The sequence below is a fragment of the Mesoplodon densirostris genome, chromosome 9 (assembly GCF_025265405.1).
Source record: "Mesoplodon densirostris isolate mMesDen1 chromosome 9, mMesDen1 primary haplotype, whole genome shotgun sequence".
Classification (NCBI taxonomy): domain Eukaryota; kingdom Metazoa; phylum Chordata; class Mammalia; order Artiodactyla; family Ziphiidae; genus Mesoplodon; species Mesoplodon densirostris.
The window spans coordinates 42822654-42841060 of NC_082669.1; the positions used below are offsets into that span (position 1 = coordinate 42822654).

The 18407-nt window shown below is 38.5% G+C and overlaps 1 protein-coding gene across 8 annotated transcripts in view; it reads left to right on the forward strand.

Annotated features, from left to right (window-relative positions):
* SNX13 (sorting nexin 13) overlaps positions 1–18407 on the forward strand; it is a 143816-nt gene that overhangs the window by 119975 nt on the left and 5434 nt on the right. For all 8 annotated transcript variants that reach the window (XM_060108174.1, XM_060108170.1, XM_060108168.1 and 5 more), the window contains 5 exons: positions 4870–5031; positions 6492–6563; positions 8956–9101; positions 9360–9428; positions 11347–11459. In XM_060108174.1, the coding sequence (XP_059964157.1) occupies positions 4870–5031; positions 6492–6563; positions 8956–9101; positions 9360–9428; positions 11347–11459 (562 nt within the window). The remainder of the gene's footprint in view (positions 1–4869; positions 5032–6491; positions 6564–8955; positions 9102–9359; positions 9429–11346; positions 11460–18407) is intronic.

Here is an 18407-nt window from a genome sequence, read left to right on the forward strand (position 1 = left end):
AGTTTTATTGATCTTTGCTATTGTTTCCTTCATTTCTTTTTCATTTATTTCTGATCTGATTTTTATTTCTTTCCTTCTGCTAAATTTGGGGTTATTTTGTTCTTCTTTCTCTAATTGCTTTAGGTGTAAGGTTAGGTTGCTTATTTGAGATGTTTCTTGTTTCTTAAGGTAGGATTGTATTGCTATAAACTCTCTTTGAACTGCTTTTGCTGCATCCCAGAGGTTTTGGGTCATCATGTTTTCACTGTCATTTGTTTCTAGGTATTTTTTGATTTCTTCAGTGATCTCTTGGTTATTTAGTAGTGTATTGTTTAGCCTCCATGTGTTTGTATTGTTTATACAGACTTTTTCCTGTAATTGATATCTAGTCTCATAGCATTGTGGTTGGAAAAAATACTTGATATGATTTCAATTTTCTTAAATTTACCAAGGCTTGATTTGTGACCCAAGATATGATCTATCCTGGAGAATGTTCCATGAACACTTGAGAAGAATGTGTATTCTGTTGTTTTTGGATGGCAAGTCCTATAAATATCAATGAAGTCCATCTTGTTTAATGTATCATTTAAAGCTTGTGTTTCCTTATTTATTTTCATTTTGGATGATCTGTCCATTGGTGAAAGTGGGGTGTTAAAGTCCCCTACTATGATTGTGTTACTGTCGATTTCCCATTTTATGGCTGTTAGTATTTGCCTTATGTATTGAGGTGCTCCTATGTTCGGTGCATAAATATTTACAGTTGTTATATCTTCTTCTTGGATCAATCCCTTGAGCATTATGTAGTGTCCTTCTTTGTCTCTTGTGTGTCTCTTGTAATAGTCTTTATTTTAAAGTCTATTTTATCTGGTATGGGAATTGTTCCTCCAGCGTTCTTTTGGTTTCCATTTGCATGGAATATCTTTTTCCATCTCCTCACTTTCAGTCTGTATGTGTCCCTAGGTCTGAAGTGGGTCTCTTGTAGACAGCACATATATGGGTCTTGTTTTTGTATCCATTCAGCCAGTCTGTGTCTTTTGGTGGGAGCATTTAATCCATTTACATTTAAGGTAATTATCGATATGTACGTTCCTATTACCATTTTCTTAATTGTTTTGGGTTTGTTATTGTAGGTCTTTTCCTTCTGTTGTGTTTCCTGCCTAGAGAAGTTCCTTTAGCATTTGTTGTAAAGGTGGTTTGGTGGTGCTGAATTCTCTTAGCTTTTGCTTGTCTGTAAAGGTTTTAATTTCTCCATGAAATCTGAATGAGATAGATCCTTGCTAGGTAGAGTAATCTTGGTTGTAGGTTTTTCTCCTTCATCACTTTAAATATGTCCTGCCAGTCCCTTCTGGCTTGCAGAGTTTCTGCTGAAATATTAGATGTTCACCTTAAGCAGATTCCCTTGTGTATTATTTCTCCCTTGCTCCTTTTAATATTTTTTCTTTGTATTTAATTTTTAATAGTTTGATTAATATGTGTCTTTGTGTGTTTCTCCTTGGATTTATCCTGTATGGGACTCTCTGTGCTTCCTGGACTTGATTAACCATTTCCTTTCCCATACTAGGGAAGTTGTCAACCTATAATCTCTTCAAATATTTTCTCAGTCCCTTTCTTTTTCTCTTCTTCTTCTGGGACCCCTATAATTCGAATGTTGGTACGTTCAATGTTGTCCCAGAGGTCTCTGAGACTGTCCTCAGTTCTTTTCATTCTTTTTTCTTTATTCTGCTCTGTGGTACTTATTTCCACTATTTTATCTTCCAGGTCACTTATCCGTTCTTCTGCCTCAGTTATTCTGCTATTGATCCCTTCTAGAGAATTTTAAATTTCATTTATTGTGTTGTTCATCATTGTTTCTTTGCTGTTTAGTTCTTCTAAGTCCTTGTAAAACGTTTCTTTTATTTCTTCTCTTCTCCTTCCAAGAGTTTGGATCATCTTTACTATCATTATTCTGATTTTTTTTTCAGGTAGACTGCCTATTTCCTCTTCACTTGTTAAGTCTGGTGGGTTTTTGCCTTGCTCCTTCATCTGCTTTGTGTTTTTCTGCCTTCTCATTTTGCTTAACCTACTGTATCTGAGGTCTCCTTTTCACAGGCTGCAGGTTCATAGTTCCCGTTGTTTTTGGTGTCTGTCTTCAGTGGCTAAAGTTGGTTCAGTGGGTTGTGTAGGCTTCCTGGTGGAGGGGAGTAATGCCTGTGTTCTGGTGGATGAGGTTGGATCTTGTCTTTCTGGTGGGCAGGTCCACGTCTGGTGGTGTGTTTGGGGCGTCTGTGGACTTATGATTTTAGGCAGCCTCTCTGCTAATGGATGGGGTTGTGTTCCTGTCTTGCTAGTTGTTTGGCATAGGGTGTCCAGCACTGTAGCTTGCTAGTCTTTGAGTGAAGCTGGGTCTTGGTGTTAAGATGGGGATCTCTGGGAGATTTTTGCCGTTTGATATTACGTTGAGCTGGGAGGTCTCTTGTGGACTAGTGTCCTGAAGTTGGGTCTCCCACCTCAGAGGCACTGCCCTGACGCCCAGCCGGAGCACCAAGATCGTTTCATTCACACGGCTGAGAATAAAAGGGAGAAAAAAATAGATAAAATAAAATAAAGTAAAATAAAATAAATTTATTAAAATTAAAAGTAAAAGATAATTATTAAGAAAGAAATTGTAAAAAGTAAAAACAAAAACAAAAAAACGGTCAGACAGAACCCTAGAACAAATGGTAAAAGCGAAGGTATACAGAGAAAGTCACACACAGAAGTATACACATACACACTCACAAAAAGAGAAAAAGGGGAAAAATATATATATATCTTTGCTCCCAAAGTCCACCTCTTCAGTATGGGATGATTCGTTGTCTATTCAGGTATTCCACAGATGCAGGTTGCATCAATTTGATTGTGGAGATTTAATCCACTGCTCCTGAGGCTGCTGGGAGAGATTTTCCTTTCTCTTCTTTGTTCACACAGCTCCTGAGGTTCAGCTTTGGATTTGGACTGGCCTCTTCATGTAGGTCACCTGAGGGCGTCAGTTCTTCACTCAGACAGGACGGGGTTAAAGGAGCAGCTGATTCGGGGGCTCTGGCTCACTCAGGCCTGGGGGAAGGAGGGGTAGGGAGTGCGGGGAGAGCCTGCGGTGGCAGAGGCCGGCGTGATGTTGTACCAGCCTTCAGCACGCCATGTGTTCTCCCGGGGAAGTTGTCCCTGGATCATGGAACTCTGGCAGTGGCGGGCTGCACAGGCTCCTGGGAGAGGAGGTGTGGATAGTGACCTGTGTTTGCACACAGGCTTCTTGGTGGCTGCAGCAGCAGCCTTAGCATCTCATGCCCGTCTCTGGGGTCCATGCTGATAGCCACGGCTTGCGCCCATCTCTGGAGCTCCTTTAAGCGGCGTTTTGAATCCCCTCTCCTCGTGCACCAGGAAACAAAAAGGGAAGAAAAGTCTCCTCCCGTTTCAGCAGCTCCAGACCTTTTCCCAGACTCCCTCCCGGCTAGCTGTGGCGCAGTAGCTCCTTCAGGCTGTGTTCACCCAGCAACCCCAGTTCTCTTCCTGGGATCCGACCTCCGAATCCCGAGCCTCAGCTCCCAGCCCCTGCCCGTCCCAGTGGGTGAGCAGAGAAGCCTCTCGGGCTGGTGAGTGCTGGTCAGCACTGATTCTCTGTGTGGGTATCTCTCCGCTTTGCCCTCCACACCCCTTTTGCTGCGCTCTTCTCCGTGGCTCCGAAGCTTCCTCCCCGCCACCCACAGTCTCCGCCCACAGAGGGGCTTCCTAGTGTGTGGAAACCTTTCCTCCTTCACAGCTCCCTCCCACTGGTGCGTGTCCCATCCCTATTCTTTTGTGTCTGTTTTTTCTTTTTTCTTTTGCCCTACCAAGGTATGTGGGGAGTTTCTTGCCTTTTGGGAGGTCTGAGGTCTTCTGCCAGTGTTCAGTAGGTGTTCTGTAGGAGTTGTTCCACATATAGATGTATTTCTGATGTATTTGTGGGGAGGAAGGTGATCTCCACCTCTTACTCTTCCGCCATCTTGAAGGTCCTCCCAGAATGTCAGTTTTAAAGCTTCCTGTCCTTCTGAGATCATTTCTTTTTATATCTCTTGTCATATTTTCTTTATGGTTTTTCTATTCTCCCTTAATAAAGTATGGCTTATGTGTCTGATTTTCAGCTTCTTTTCCTCTTCCTAATAGATTCCATATTCCTTCCATATATTCTAATTGAGCATGTAACATATCCTAAAAATTATTATTATTATTATTTTTTTTTTTGCGGTACGCGGGCCTCTCACTGTTGTGGCCTCTCCCGTCGCGGAGCACAGGCTCCGGACGCGCAGGCTCAGCAGCCATGGCTCACAGGCCCAGCCGCTCCATGGCATGTGGGATCTTCCCGGACCGGGGAACGAACCTGTGTTCCCTGAATTGGCAGGCAGACTCTCAACCACTGCACCACCATGGACGCCCAAAATTATTTTTTTAAAAAAGAAATCTTACTTGTTAGTTATTTGAGCTGTTTGTTTATTTTATCTGCTTGTGTGCTTTTTAATATCACCTCAAAATATCTATGTCATTGTTGCCTTGAATTTGTGGCAGAAGTATGTTGTAGCTGTTTACACTTGCATCAATTTTTAGTTTGGAAAAATTTTCATTTTTTAAGAGTTTTTCTTAATAAGAAGGCAACCTATGGTTTATATTCATTTCTACCAATAACCATATCACTCAAAAATTTTATTCATATATTTGTGTCTGAAAATACATTTTAAAGACACACTGAAGACAAGTTTTATCCTTTTAAAATGCAATGAGATATTATAGACTGGAAAATTATTACATCTTTCATTTGTTGCATTCTATTTCCCCATGCTTCTCAGTTGAATAACACATCTGATACAGTGAAGTCATGATATAATATCTTTTCCCCTTTAGATGGACACTTTTGTAAATCCGCTTCGAAATTCTATGAGGAATGTTTCAAATGCAGTTAAATCCCTTCCTGATAGCTTCGCAGAGGGAATGACTAAAATGTCAGACAACATGGGCAAAATGTCAGAAAGATTAGGTCAAGACATAAGGCAATCATTTTTCAAGGTAAGATGTTTTCAGTAATGCCTAAAGGAAACTATTTTTAGGTCAACTAAGATGTACTGAGCTCCTGCTTAGATTTACCTTATTTTCCTTTATACGTCCAAAGCCCTAGAGACACATAGTCTCATAAAGAATTAAAAAACTGAAGAGAATTAATTCTTATTGAAAATGGATACTGTAAAATCCAGTCACTCCTCAGTCTCTGCTACAGTCGAATTTTAAAATCCATTTAAAGCACATATTTAAAATTAGTAAAGTTAACATTCTTTGTACTGTTTTATTCCATTTACCCATGTTTATTCTATAATGTCATTAAAATTTATAAGAAAACAGGTATGTGCTGTTGTGTAAATTAGTTTTACTAGTATTCATCAGCAAACATAAAGTCTAATTTCTCCTGAGTCACACGATCAAGATTCACGAGATCAAAGAGAGGAAAAGTTTTTCAGCATCATCAATCTCTGTAGCCATATCTTACTGTGTATATACCTGTGAGAGGCATAGAAAAGTTTCCTGGGAAGCTTTTTCATTACGCTAGCAGAATAGGTAGTTGACCAAGTAGTTTTTTGCTTCCTAATTTACATTTTTAAAATAATTTTGACCTAGTTCTTTAAGGTTATAATCAAGACTATAAAAGAAATCATGTAACTATTAGAATGTTTCAATGAAGAGGAAATATATATAAACACTGATAGAATTTCTTTATTGTAAGAGGCAACTCCTAAAATATAGTGTGTGTAAGTCATACATTTCTATTGATTCTCATACCTTTTCTGATGTTTCATCTTAATTTCTAATCATGGGGAAGTACACTAACACTGAAGTGAGGGTTGTCTTGTGCCGCTTCTGCTGATAGCTACCCATATGACTTCGTACAAGAGTCACTGAACTTTTCTAGGCTTCTTTTTCCTCACCAGTAATGTGAAGGGGTTATAACAGGTGACCTTGATGGTCCTTCCTGGGCTGAGAAATGGTTATCAACTAGCACTGGTCTTTCTGTCCTTTTCCCTTGTAATTTACATTATATAACAGTCAGTTAATTAGTTCCTTTAAGCCTCTTAGCATACTGTCAGGCTCTTTATGGTAAAAGAAAAAAGATTGGAGTTCCGTTTCCCTACTGTGCTACTAACTTTTGGTCTTTAAATCATTTAATCTTACTTAGCTTTAAATTCTAAAAAGTATGGGAGTTTCAGTAATATCTCCATCCACCTCAAAATGAATCCTTTTTTAAAGGAAAGAAAATCTGTTGGTAATGAAATAATTACCCTTTTATATTGGGTTTCTAACTGTAGATTGTCAATACTTTGTTAATGCTATATAAATTTTGTTTATATATTGTCCCCAAAATCAAATCAAATGCTGTTCATTATATTTGATACTACTCATTTTGGTTTATTGTATTGTGTTCTTTCATTTTCTGCTTTAGTGTGTTTACTTTGTTTTTTGTTTTTTTTAAATATTAGGTTCCTCCTTTAATTCCAAAGACTGATTCAGATCCTGAACATTGTCGAGTTTCAGCTCAACTTGATGATACTGTGAGTTAATTTTATTTTGGTAGCATTCAGTTGAAATTCACATCATACTTGGCAGATCTTTTTAACTTTTTAATAAAGTACAATATGTATATCTGTCATTAATGTACATATATTATAAACATTAAGTTTGATGAATTCTTACAAACTGAACATATCCATATAATCAGCACTATAAACAAGAAACAGAACATTACCAGTACCCCAGAAAGCCCCTAATGCTCTCTTCCTGTCACTATCCTCTCCCCTGCCAAGGATAAACACTATCCTGACTTCTACCCTGCATTTATACTTTATATAAATGAAACTGTGAGGTATGTACTCCTTTAAGTCTGGCATTTTTTGCTCAACATTGTGATATTCTTCCATGTTTGTTTCGTGTGATTGTGGTTTCTTCATTTTTGTGGCCTTACAGTCCAATTTTGTAATTATAGTACAATTACCTTTTGTAAATATAGTACAATATATTTGCTATATTACGAACTGTACTCCTGTGAACATTCTGGTACTTGTCTTTTGATTAAATAAATAAGTACATATTTCTTTCTGTACCCAGGAATGGAATTGCTTGGTCAGAGGTTATGCAAAAATTCAATTTTAATAGATACTGTCAAATAATTTTCTGAAGTGTATGTACCGCTTCCACTGCCATCAGCAATGCATGAGAATTTCAGTGGTTCACAGCCTGCCAAAACTCAATATGTTATGCCTTTTTAATTTTAGCCATTTTCTTTGTTGTATCTCATGCGGATTTCCTTTTCTCTGATGACTGTTTAAATGTTGAACCTCTTTTCATAAGTTTATTGGCCATTTGGGTGTCCTGTCTTACATGTCTAGCTCTTTCCCCCATTTTTTTTCTGTTGGCTTGGCTGTCTTTGTCTTTGATTAGTATGAGTGTGTTGTATAATCTGCATATTGTTTCTTTGTCAGATATAAGTATTTGTGTATTGTGGATATCTTCTACTTTGTGTGCTTTTATGCTCTGTGTACAATCTGTGCCTACTTCAAGGTCACAAAGATGTTCTCCTATGATTTTCTTTAAAAATTATTTTTGTTTACCGTGCCAAAACTTAGATTTGCCATTCATCTAGGATCAATTGTTGTGTATGGAATGAGGTAGGGGTCCAGTTGACCTAAGCACCATTTACTGAGAAGACCCTCTTTTCCCAGTGTATGTTTCTCCCTTGTCACAAATCTTTTTATTTTATATATTTGGGTCTGGGCTTTATATTCTATTCTATTAGGCAGAGTTATTTTAAAGTTATAATTATCTCTCTTCAGTTTCTCATTGAATTTCTTTATAATAAACTGTCTTAAAGATAATATTTTTGTTTTTCAAGAATATTTTAGAATGTTTATTATGCATTGTACTGTTGTAATATCCATAACATTATACCTTTTGTTAAGGGTTTTTACAATTTAACTGTTTATTAGAATTGTCATGTGGCATCAGACTCATGACTATACTTGATCAGAGAATAGAGCAGTAGTGATTTTTGCCTCCAAACTGGTTAAGCTATTGAAAAGTATGTGAAAGAGAAGGTATGCTAAGAAAATGTTTACAACACAGTGAAAAATGTATGACTCATGCTGTTTTCTCATGAAAAAATTTAAGTATTTAAATTACAACATTGATGAGGAAATAATTGGAAAGAGTAGCTTAGTGATGAAAGAATTACAAAGTTACTGGCAATTGTGCAGTTTTGTTGCATATCTAAACCTGCACCCTATTATATATTGATATATTTCAACATCAAAGCATTCTAGTTGTCTTTCTTTACTTTTTATATCATTAATTGAATATTCCCATGATGAAAGTGTACAAATTTTTACTTCTTAAAAATAAAAAGAAAATTCTAGTAATCTAGTTGCCTTTTGTAATGTTAGCTGGATTTTATTTCAGCTTCTTTTTCATGAAAATACCTATATACATACAACCCAGTAACCGAGCAAAACAGATTGCTCTGTGTAGACTGTATTTTGTTCTATTAAATAAAGAGAAATGTTGAGAATATTTTGTTCATTTGAAAAAGATGCCCCAGAGAATAGGCAAAGGGGCTAGCCTTTGCCTTATAAACTAATACAGACTCTACTGCAAGATCCCAAATCATCTTTTCCTAAGACCATCATGAATCCAGTTTGAGAAGTTTTTTTCACTACAACCTTGGAATTTACTCATCATTGTAGAGTTGTAAAATTCTGTATTCTGTCAAAATGGCTGTTAAAAATATTTTTTCTAAATTAGAATGAAATGTTGGTTACAAAGGCTATAGTATAACTTGTTCTCCAACCTGTAAATAGTAACAGTCATTTGGTAAAAGCAGCAAAATTAGCCATTCATAGTAGATAGGTAACTCAAATAAACATATCCCTATTTCTTCCCATATTTTGTCAGGTGGATGACAATATTCCACTTAGGGTAATGCTGCTTCTCATGGATGAAGTATTCGACTTAAAAGAGAGAAATCAGTGGTTGCGAAGGAATATCAAAAACCTACTTCAACAGCTTATTAGAGCCACATATGGTGATACTATTAATAGGTACCACTTTTTTTTCTTAAACTACTTAGAGCTGACCTTACTTATTAGCTTTTGAAGTTTTACTTCTGGAAGTAGTTTGCTCAACCTTTTCTAGGTGAATTTCCTTCTCTGGGTCTTTGAAGATCATAAAAGCAGACTATTGCTCTCAAAGATAATCTTCATACAAATTAAGTTGCTTACTTCATGAAAGTAATGTTTCTTTATTTTATTCACCTTCTAAAATCTTGACCTTACTCATTTGAATTTCTTTACTTTCAGAAAAATAGTTGACCATGTTGACTGGATGACCTCACCTGAGCAAGTAGCCGACTTAGTGAAACGTTTCAGGTATGTCTTAAGACATAGTCACTTCTTTAAGATAGTACAGAGTTGAGCATTGTTATCACTAACTTTCATTGCATTCCTTCTCTTCCTGGCCTTAAAGTTGGTTTTAGTCATCACTGATGAGCAAAAAGACTTGCAAGAATTATAAACATTTGTCCCATGGACCTATTCATCTTTGTTTTTTTAAAACCAGAATAGAAAAAAGTGTAAATGAAAAATCTTTAACATGTTAGGCTACATTTTATCATAGTAATGTGGCTTTAAAATAATTGAAATATTAATGTAGACATGGGCATGGTCATATCAGGTTACCAGGATTAATTTTTCTCAGTTGTATTTGCTAACCTTGATTTGATTGATTGATTGATTGATTGGCTGGCTGGCTGCATGGGGTCTCCATTGCTGCATGCTGGCTTTCTCTAGTTGCCGCGAGCGGGGACTACTCTTCGTTGTGGTGCGTGGGCTTCTCATTGCAGTGGCTTCTCTTGTTATGGAGCATGGGCTCTAGGTGGGCAGGCTTCAATAGTTGCAGCACGTGGGCTCAGTAGTTGTGGCACATGGGCTTAGTAGTTGCGGCACATGGGCTTAGTTGCTCCGTGGCATGTGGGATCTTCCCAGACCAGGGATCGAACCCATATCCCCTGCATTGGCAGGCGGATTCTTAACCACTGCACCACCAGGGAAGTCCCCGCTAACCTTGATTTTAAATGAAGAATTTTAGAAATATGTATGTCCATGGTCTAAATTTTTATTAACTATTTGAACCTCTGAAAAGGTTCAAATTAAGAGTAGTGATACTCCAATTCATATGTTCATTCTACAAAAATATTCTGAGCCCCTTCTCTGTGTCTAGCCCTCTTACCAGGAACTGAGAGGTAAGGTTCAGTCCCTTCAAGGAAAGCATGCCATGGCAGACAAATAAACGTCTTTTCTAAAAGCAAGAGATAAGCAAGGCATAAACATTCATGGCATCACATACTTTGAAGTAACAGAAAGAAGGGAACTGTCAATATCGAACATTGTTTACTTGGCACTGTCCAACTATTTTATGTACACTTTCTGATTTTATCCTGTTTTACGAGATAGGGATTTTTGTCTTTGTTTTGTTACAAGGAAATTGAGGATTTGAGAAGTTAAGCAGCTTGCCCAAAGCCTCATGTGCTGGACAGTGGGGAAACAGTTCTCTCTAATCTGAAGCTAAGTTTCTCCTCACTATACCATACTGTTTCTAAAAGCTGTACCACCTGCCCTGGCACCTTCATTCTGTTTCAGGGTGGGTAGATATTATTCTTCTGGAGCACTGATTCTCAACCTTGCCTGCACACTGGAATCACTTGGAGAGCTTTAAAAAGTACTAATGCTTAGGTCCCATCTGCAAACAGTCTGATTTAATTAATCTGGTGGAGGCCCTGGTCCTTAAGCTCTTTTAAAGCTCCCAGGTGTTTTCTGATGTGCAGTCAGAGTTAAGAAGGACTACTCTGGGCAGTCTCTCTCTCTCTCAGACCAAATTCCCAGATGGAAGCTTAGTTACTGTGCTCAATTCCTACCTTTGGCCTGAGAACTAGGGAACAGGAATGAAGCACACTGTGAAAGGAAAGGAGAATGGATTAAATATGTGAAAGAAACATGGTAATCAATACAGCTCTAAGGTGTGGGTGCAGAATTTGTTTTATATTGGCTTAGTTTTAAGTTATTCCAGGGCATACTTCTGTTATTTTTTCTTGTATATATCCTTTTACACCTAAAATTGAACCCTGTACATAGTTACTGTTTGTTGAATATCACACCTATATAAAATTTCAGAAGTGTTTCCTTTTTCTGTTTACATTTGTGTTTTCTGTAGAAAATTGGAATAATTTTACCAACTTGTATCATTAGAAAATGAAAATGTTTACAAAATTTATTTAATCTTCTTAAATAGAGATGCCTTTTGGCCAAATGGCATTTTAGCAGAGACTGTTCCATGCAGAGATAAAGCTATTCGAATGAGAACAAGAGTTGCAGGAAAAACTAAATTACTTTCAATTATGCCAGGTAAGTGAACATTTTTAGTATAAATCTTATTAATTTGTACTTCTTCTGAATTTAAGGCATTGAGCATGCTAAGTATAGCTGCCTTTTTACTATAATAACTATCATTTGATGGCTTATCATATACTAGGCACTGTGCTAGGCATTTCTCATATATCTTTAATCCTCATAATAACATTATGAAGCCTAGATACTGTTAACATCACAGCTTTATATGTGAGGAAACAGAAGCTCAAAGGGGTTAAGTGAGTCACCCAAGGTTTATAGCTAGTAAGTGAGTGTTGGGACTCTGACTCAGCTCTGAGTTCCTTGAAAGCCACTGCTTTCAACCACTTGAAGAAAAAGTGTTGCTTTTAACCACTTCACTTTGCTGCCTTGAAACATTTTGAGAATGAAGTTGATGAATTCTGTGACAGATGAAAGGGCTGATAAAAGTGTATGAAGTATGAGGTTTTCAGGAAGAATATTTATTCTACTTAACAAACACATTTTTTCAAAGAGTCCCTTTGAAACAACTGATTGGCCCATTCTTAATCTTTACTAAAACATGATCCTAAAGAAAGTGTGCATAGTGGCATTCTGTTGGCCTAATTGGAGTTACTTTAGAACACTGCTGTCTCACTAATTTAGATTCACTTTGTCCGTTTTGTCTTCTCTCAATAAGAGCAGTTTTGTGTAGTTGGGTGGTTGTTTGATCTCTTCTTTGGTTATAAATATCTTTGAAAACACCTAGATATCTCTTCTCCACATTTTAATTGTGTATGTAGAGAATAGAAAAATATTTAAGTTCTCAGTATCTACTTCTTTTCATATAATTTTATTTTTAATTTAAACTATATTTTCATCATAGATTTTAATCAACTTTGTCTTCTGACAAGTTGGAAATTTGCCACGTAGCTAGTTATTCTGCCCTATAGACTATACTGTTGCATTTGGAGACAAAAAGCAGGTGACAGAAATAACATTTTACAAAAATAAAAAGAAACAATAACCTAGGATATTAATATACTGTTAGAATAAACCAGATGGTGCTATAGACTGACTCAGTTCTGTGGCTGGAAGAAATCCTAATGCATTTATACAGTAAATATTTATTGAGAGCCTTTCATGAGCCAGACACTATTTTTTACACTTATCGTTGCCTTCTTGGAGTTTACATTCTACTAGGGAGACACGGAAAACAGATGAAAGAAATAGATAAAGCACAGTATGTTGGATAGTGGGAAGTGCTGAGGAGACAGATAGTGCAGGAAAAGGGAGGTGTCAGGTGAGTTGCAGTTGCAGATAGGGTAGCCATTGGGGGCCTCCCTGAGATGATGACACTTATGTGAAGACTTGAAGGAAGTGAGGATAGATGTAAAAGTATATATTTTTATATATACATAATCCCTCACCTGTTTTTAGTAAATTTAAAAACTATTTGCTTTAAATTATATTGTACCCTAGTTAGAAATATACATTTTGGAAGTTGCATGTTTCTTTCGAGAGCAATAAAGTATTGCTTTTGAGGCTCCTGCTATAGGGGCCCTGACTATGAATAATTAAGAAGAATAATAAGAGATTAGTTCAAGATGGCGAAGTAGAAGGACATGCTCTCACTCCCTCTTGCGAGAGCACCAGAATCACAACTAACTGCTGAACAATCATCAACAGGAAGACACTGGAACTCACCAAAAAAGATACCCCACATCCACAGACAAAGGAGAAGCCACAATGAGACGGTAGGAGGGGCGCAATCACAATAAAATCAAATCCCATAACTGCTGGGTGGGTGACTCACATACTGGAGGACACTTACACCATGGAAGTCCACCCACTGGAGTGAAGGTTCTGAGCCCCACATCAGGCTTCACAACCTAGGGGTCTGGCAACGGGAGGAGGAATTCCTAGAGAACCAGACTTTGAAGACTGGCGGGATTTGATTATAGGACCTCGACAGGACTGGGGGAAACAGAGACTCCACACACAAAGTAGTGTGTGCATCGGGACCCAGGGGAAGGAGCAGTGACCCCGTAGGAGACTGAACCAGACCTACCTGCTAGTGTTGGAGGGTCTCCTGCAGAGACAGGGGGTGGCTGTGGCTCACCGTGAGGTCAAGGACACTGGCAGCACAAGTTCTGGGAAGTACTACTTGGCGTGAGCCCTTCCAGAGTCCACCATTAGCCCCACCAAAGAGCCCAGGTAGGCTCCAGTGTAGGGTTGCCTTAGGCCAAACAACCAACAGGGAGGGAACCCAGCCCCACCCATCAGCAGACAAGCAGATTAAAGTTTTACTGAGCTCTGCCCACCAGAGCAAAACCCAGCTCTTTTGCTCTGGTGGGCAAGTCCCTCTCATCAGGAACTTGTACAAGCCTCTTAGATAGCGTCATCCACCAGAGGGCAGACAGTAGAAGCAAGAAGAACTACAATCCTGCGGCCTGTGGAACAAAAACCACATTCACAGAAAGACAGACAAGATGAAAAGGCAGAGGACTGTGTACCGTATGAAGGAACAAGATAAAACCCCAGAAAAACAACTAATGAAGTGGAGATAGGCAACCTCCCAAAAAAAGAATTCACAATAATGGTAGTGAAGATGATCCAGAACCTCGGAAAAACAATGGAGGCCGAGATTGAGAAGATGCAAGAAATGTTTAACAAAGACCTAGAAGAACTAAAGAACAAACAGAGATGAACAATACAATAAGTGAAATGAAAAATACACTAGAAGGAATCAATAGCAGAATAACTGAGGCAGAAGGACGGATAAGTGACCTGGAAGACAGAATGGTGGAATTCACTGCTGCAGAACAGAGTAAAGAAAAAAGAATGAAAAGAAATGAAGACAGCCTAAGAGACCTCTGGGGCAACATTAAACGCAACAACATTCACATTACAGGGGTCCCAAAAGGAGAAGAGAGAGAGAAAGGACCCAAGACAATATTTGAAGAGATTATAGTCGAAAACTTCCCTAATAAAGGAAAGGAAATAGCCACCCAAGTCTAGGAAGCTCAGAGAGCAAAAATTAAAGACAAAGAAAAATTATTGAAAGTAGCAAGGGAGAAACGACAAATGACATACAAGGGAACTCCCATAAGGTTAACAGCTGATTTCTCAGCAGAAACTCTACAAGCCAGAAGGGAGTGGCATGACATATTTAAAGTGATGAAATGGAAGATCGCACAACCAAGATTACTCTACCCGGCAAGGATCTCATTCAGATTCGATGGAGAAATCAAAATCTTTACAGACAAGCAAAAGCTAAGAGAATTCAGCACCACCAAACCAGCTATACAACAAATGCTAAAGGAACTTCTCTAAGTGGGAAACACAAGTGAAGAAAAGAACCTATAAAAACAGACCCAAAACAATAAAGAAAATGGTAATAGGAACATACATATCGATAACTACCTTAAATGTGTATGGATTAAATGCTCCAACCAAAAGACACAGGCTCACTGAATAGATACAAAAATAAGATCCATATATGTGCTGTCTACAAGAGACCCACTTCAGACCTAGGGACACATCCAGACTGAAAGTGGGGGGATAGAAAAAGATATTCCATGCAAATGGAAATCAAAAGAAAGCAGGGGGGCTTCCCTGGTGGCGCAGTGGTTGAGAGTCCGCCTGCCGATGCAGGGGACACGGGTTCGTGCCCCGGTCCGGGAAGATCCCACATGCCGCGGAGCGGCTGGGCCCGTGAGCCATGGCTGCCGGGCCTGCGCGTCCGGAGCCTGTGCTCCACAACGGGAGAGGCCACAACAGTGAGAGGCCCGTGTATCGCAAAAAAAAAAAGAAAAAAGAAAAAAGAAAGCTGGAGTAGCAATACTCATATCAGATAAAATAGACTGTAAAGAATGTTACAAGAGACAAGGTAGGACACTACATAATGATCGGGAGATCAATCCAAGAAGAAGATATAACAATTATAAATACATACGCACCCAATATAGGAGCACCTCAATACATAAGGCAACTGCTAACAGCTATAAAAGAGGAAATTGACAGTAACACAATAATAGTGTGGGACTTGAACACCTCACTTACACCAATGGAGAGATGATCCAAACAGAAAATTAATAAGGAAACAGAAGCTTTCAATGACACAATAGACCAGATAGATTTAATTGATATTTATAGGACATTTCATCCAGAAACAGCAGATTACACTTTCTTCTCAAGTGCGCACAGAACATTCTCCAGGATCACATGTTGGGTCACAAATCAAGCCTCAGTAAATTTAAGAAAATTGAAATCATATCAAGCATCTTTTCTGATCACAACATTATGAGATTAGATATCAATTACAGGGAAAAAAATGTAAAAAACACAAACATGGAGGCTAAACAGTACGTTACTAAATAACCAAGAGGTCACAGAGGAAATAAAAAAATACCTAGAAACAAATGACAATGAAAACACTACGATCCAAAACCTATGGGATGCAGCAAAAGCAGTTCTAAGAGGGAAGTCTATAGTAATACAATCCTACCTCAAGAAACAACAAACATCTCAAATAAGCAATCTAACCTTACACCTAAAAGAACTAGAGAAAGAAGAACAAACAAAACAAAGTTAGTAGAAGGAAAGAAATCATAAAGATCAGAGGAGAAATAATGAAATAGAAACAAAGGAAACAATAGCAAAGATCCATAAAACTAAAAACTGGTTCTTTGAGAAGATAAACAAAATTGATAAACCATTAGCCAGACTCATCAAGAAAAAGAGGGAGAAAACCCATATCATTAAAATTAGGAATGAAAAAGGAGAAGTTACCACAAACACCACAGAAATACAAAGCATCCTAAGAGACTACTACAGGCAACTCTATGCCAATAAAATGGACAACCTAGAAGAAATGGACAAATTCTTAGAAAGGTATAACCTTCCAAGACTGAGGCAGGAAGAAATAGAAAATATGAACAGACCAATCACAAGTAATGAAATTGAAACTGTGATTAAAAATCTTCCAACTGGGAGGGCCTCCCTGGTGGCGCAGTGGTTGAGAGTCCGCCTGCCGATGCAGGGGATACGGGTTCGTGCCCTGGTCTGGGAGGATCCCATATGCCGCGGAGCGGCTGGGCCCGTGAGCCATGGCCGCTGGGCCTGCGCATCCGGAGCCTGTGCTCCGCAGCGGGAGAGGCCACAACAGTGAGAGGCCCGCATACCGCAAAAAGAAAAGAAAAAAAAAAAAAAAAATCTTCCAACTGGGGCTTCCCTGGTGGCGCAGTGGTTGAGAGTCCGCCTGCTGATGCAGGGGACGCGGGTTCGTGCCCCGGTCTGGGAGGATCCCACATGCCGCGGAGCGGCTGGGCCCGTGGGCCATGGCCACTTAGCCTGCACATCCGGAGCCTGTGCTCCGCAACGGGAGAGGCCACAACAGTGAGAAGCCCGCATACCGAAAAAAAAAAAAAAATCTTCCAACTAACAAAAGTCCAGGACCAGATGGCTTCACAGGTGAATTCTATCAGACATTTAGAGCAGAGCTAACACCCATCCTTCTCAAACTCTTCCAAAAAATTGCAGAGGAAGGAACACTCCCAAACTCATTCTACAAGGCCACCATCACCCTGATACCAAAACCAGACAAAGATAATACAAAAAAAAATTACAGACCAATATCACTGATGTGTAAAGATGCAGAAATCCTCAACAAAATACTAGCAGGCAGAATCCAACAACACATTAGAAAGATCATACACCATGATCAAGTGGGATTTATCCCAGGGATGCAAGGATTCTTCACTATACGCAAATCAATCAATGTGATACACCATATTAACAAATTGAAGAAGAAAAACCATATGATCATCTCTAGATACAGAAAAAGCTTTTGACAAAATTCAACAACCATTTATGATAAAAAGTCCCCAGAAAGTGGGCATGGAGGGAACCTATCTCAACATAATAAAGGCAATATACGACAGACCCACAGCAGACATCATTCTCAGTGTTGAAAAACTGAAAGCATTTTCTCTAAGATCGGAACAAGACAAGGATGTCCACTGTCACCACTGTTATTCAACATAGTTTTGGAAGTCCTAGCCACAGCAATCAGAGAAGAAAAAGAAATAAAAGGAATCCAAATCGGAAAAGAAGAAGTAAAGCTGTCACTGTTTGCCGATGACATGATACTATACATAGAGAATTCTAATGATGCCACCAGAAAACTACTAGAGCTAATCAATGAATTTGGTAAAGTTGCAGGCTACAAAACTAATGCACAGAAATCTCTTGCATTCCTATACACTAATGATGAAAAATCTGAAAGAGAAATTAAGGAAATACTCCCGTTTACCGTTGCAGCAAAAAGAATAAAATACCTAGGAATAAACCTAGCTAAGGAGACAAAAGACCTGTATGCAGAAAACTCTAAGACACTGATGAAAGAAATTAAAGACGATACAAACAAATGGAGAGATATACCATGTCATTGGATTGGAAGAATCAATATTGTGAAAATGACTATACTATCCAAAGCAATGTACAGATTCAGTGCAATCCCTATCAAATTACCAATGGCATTTTTTACAGAACTAGAACAAAAAATCTTAAAATTTTATGGGGACACAAAAGACCTCGAATAGCCAAAGCAGGAAAAAAATGGAGCTGGAGGAATCAGGCTCCTGGACTTCAATCTATACTACAAACCTACAGTAATCAAGAAAATATGGTACTGGTACAAAGACAGAAATATAGATCAATAGAACAGGATAGAAATCCCAGAGATAAACCCATTCACCTATGGTCAACTAATCTATGACAGAGGAGGCCAAGGATATGCAATGGAGAAAAGACAGTCTCTTCCATAAGTGGTGCTGGGAGAACTGGACAGCTACATGTAAAAGAATGAAATTAGAACACTCCCTAACACCATACACAAAAATAAACTCAAAATGGATTAGAGACCTAAATGTAAGACCAGACACTATAAAACTCTTAGAGGAAAACATAGGAAGAACACTCTTT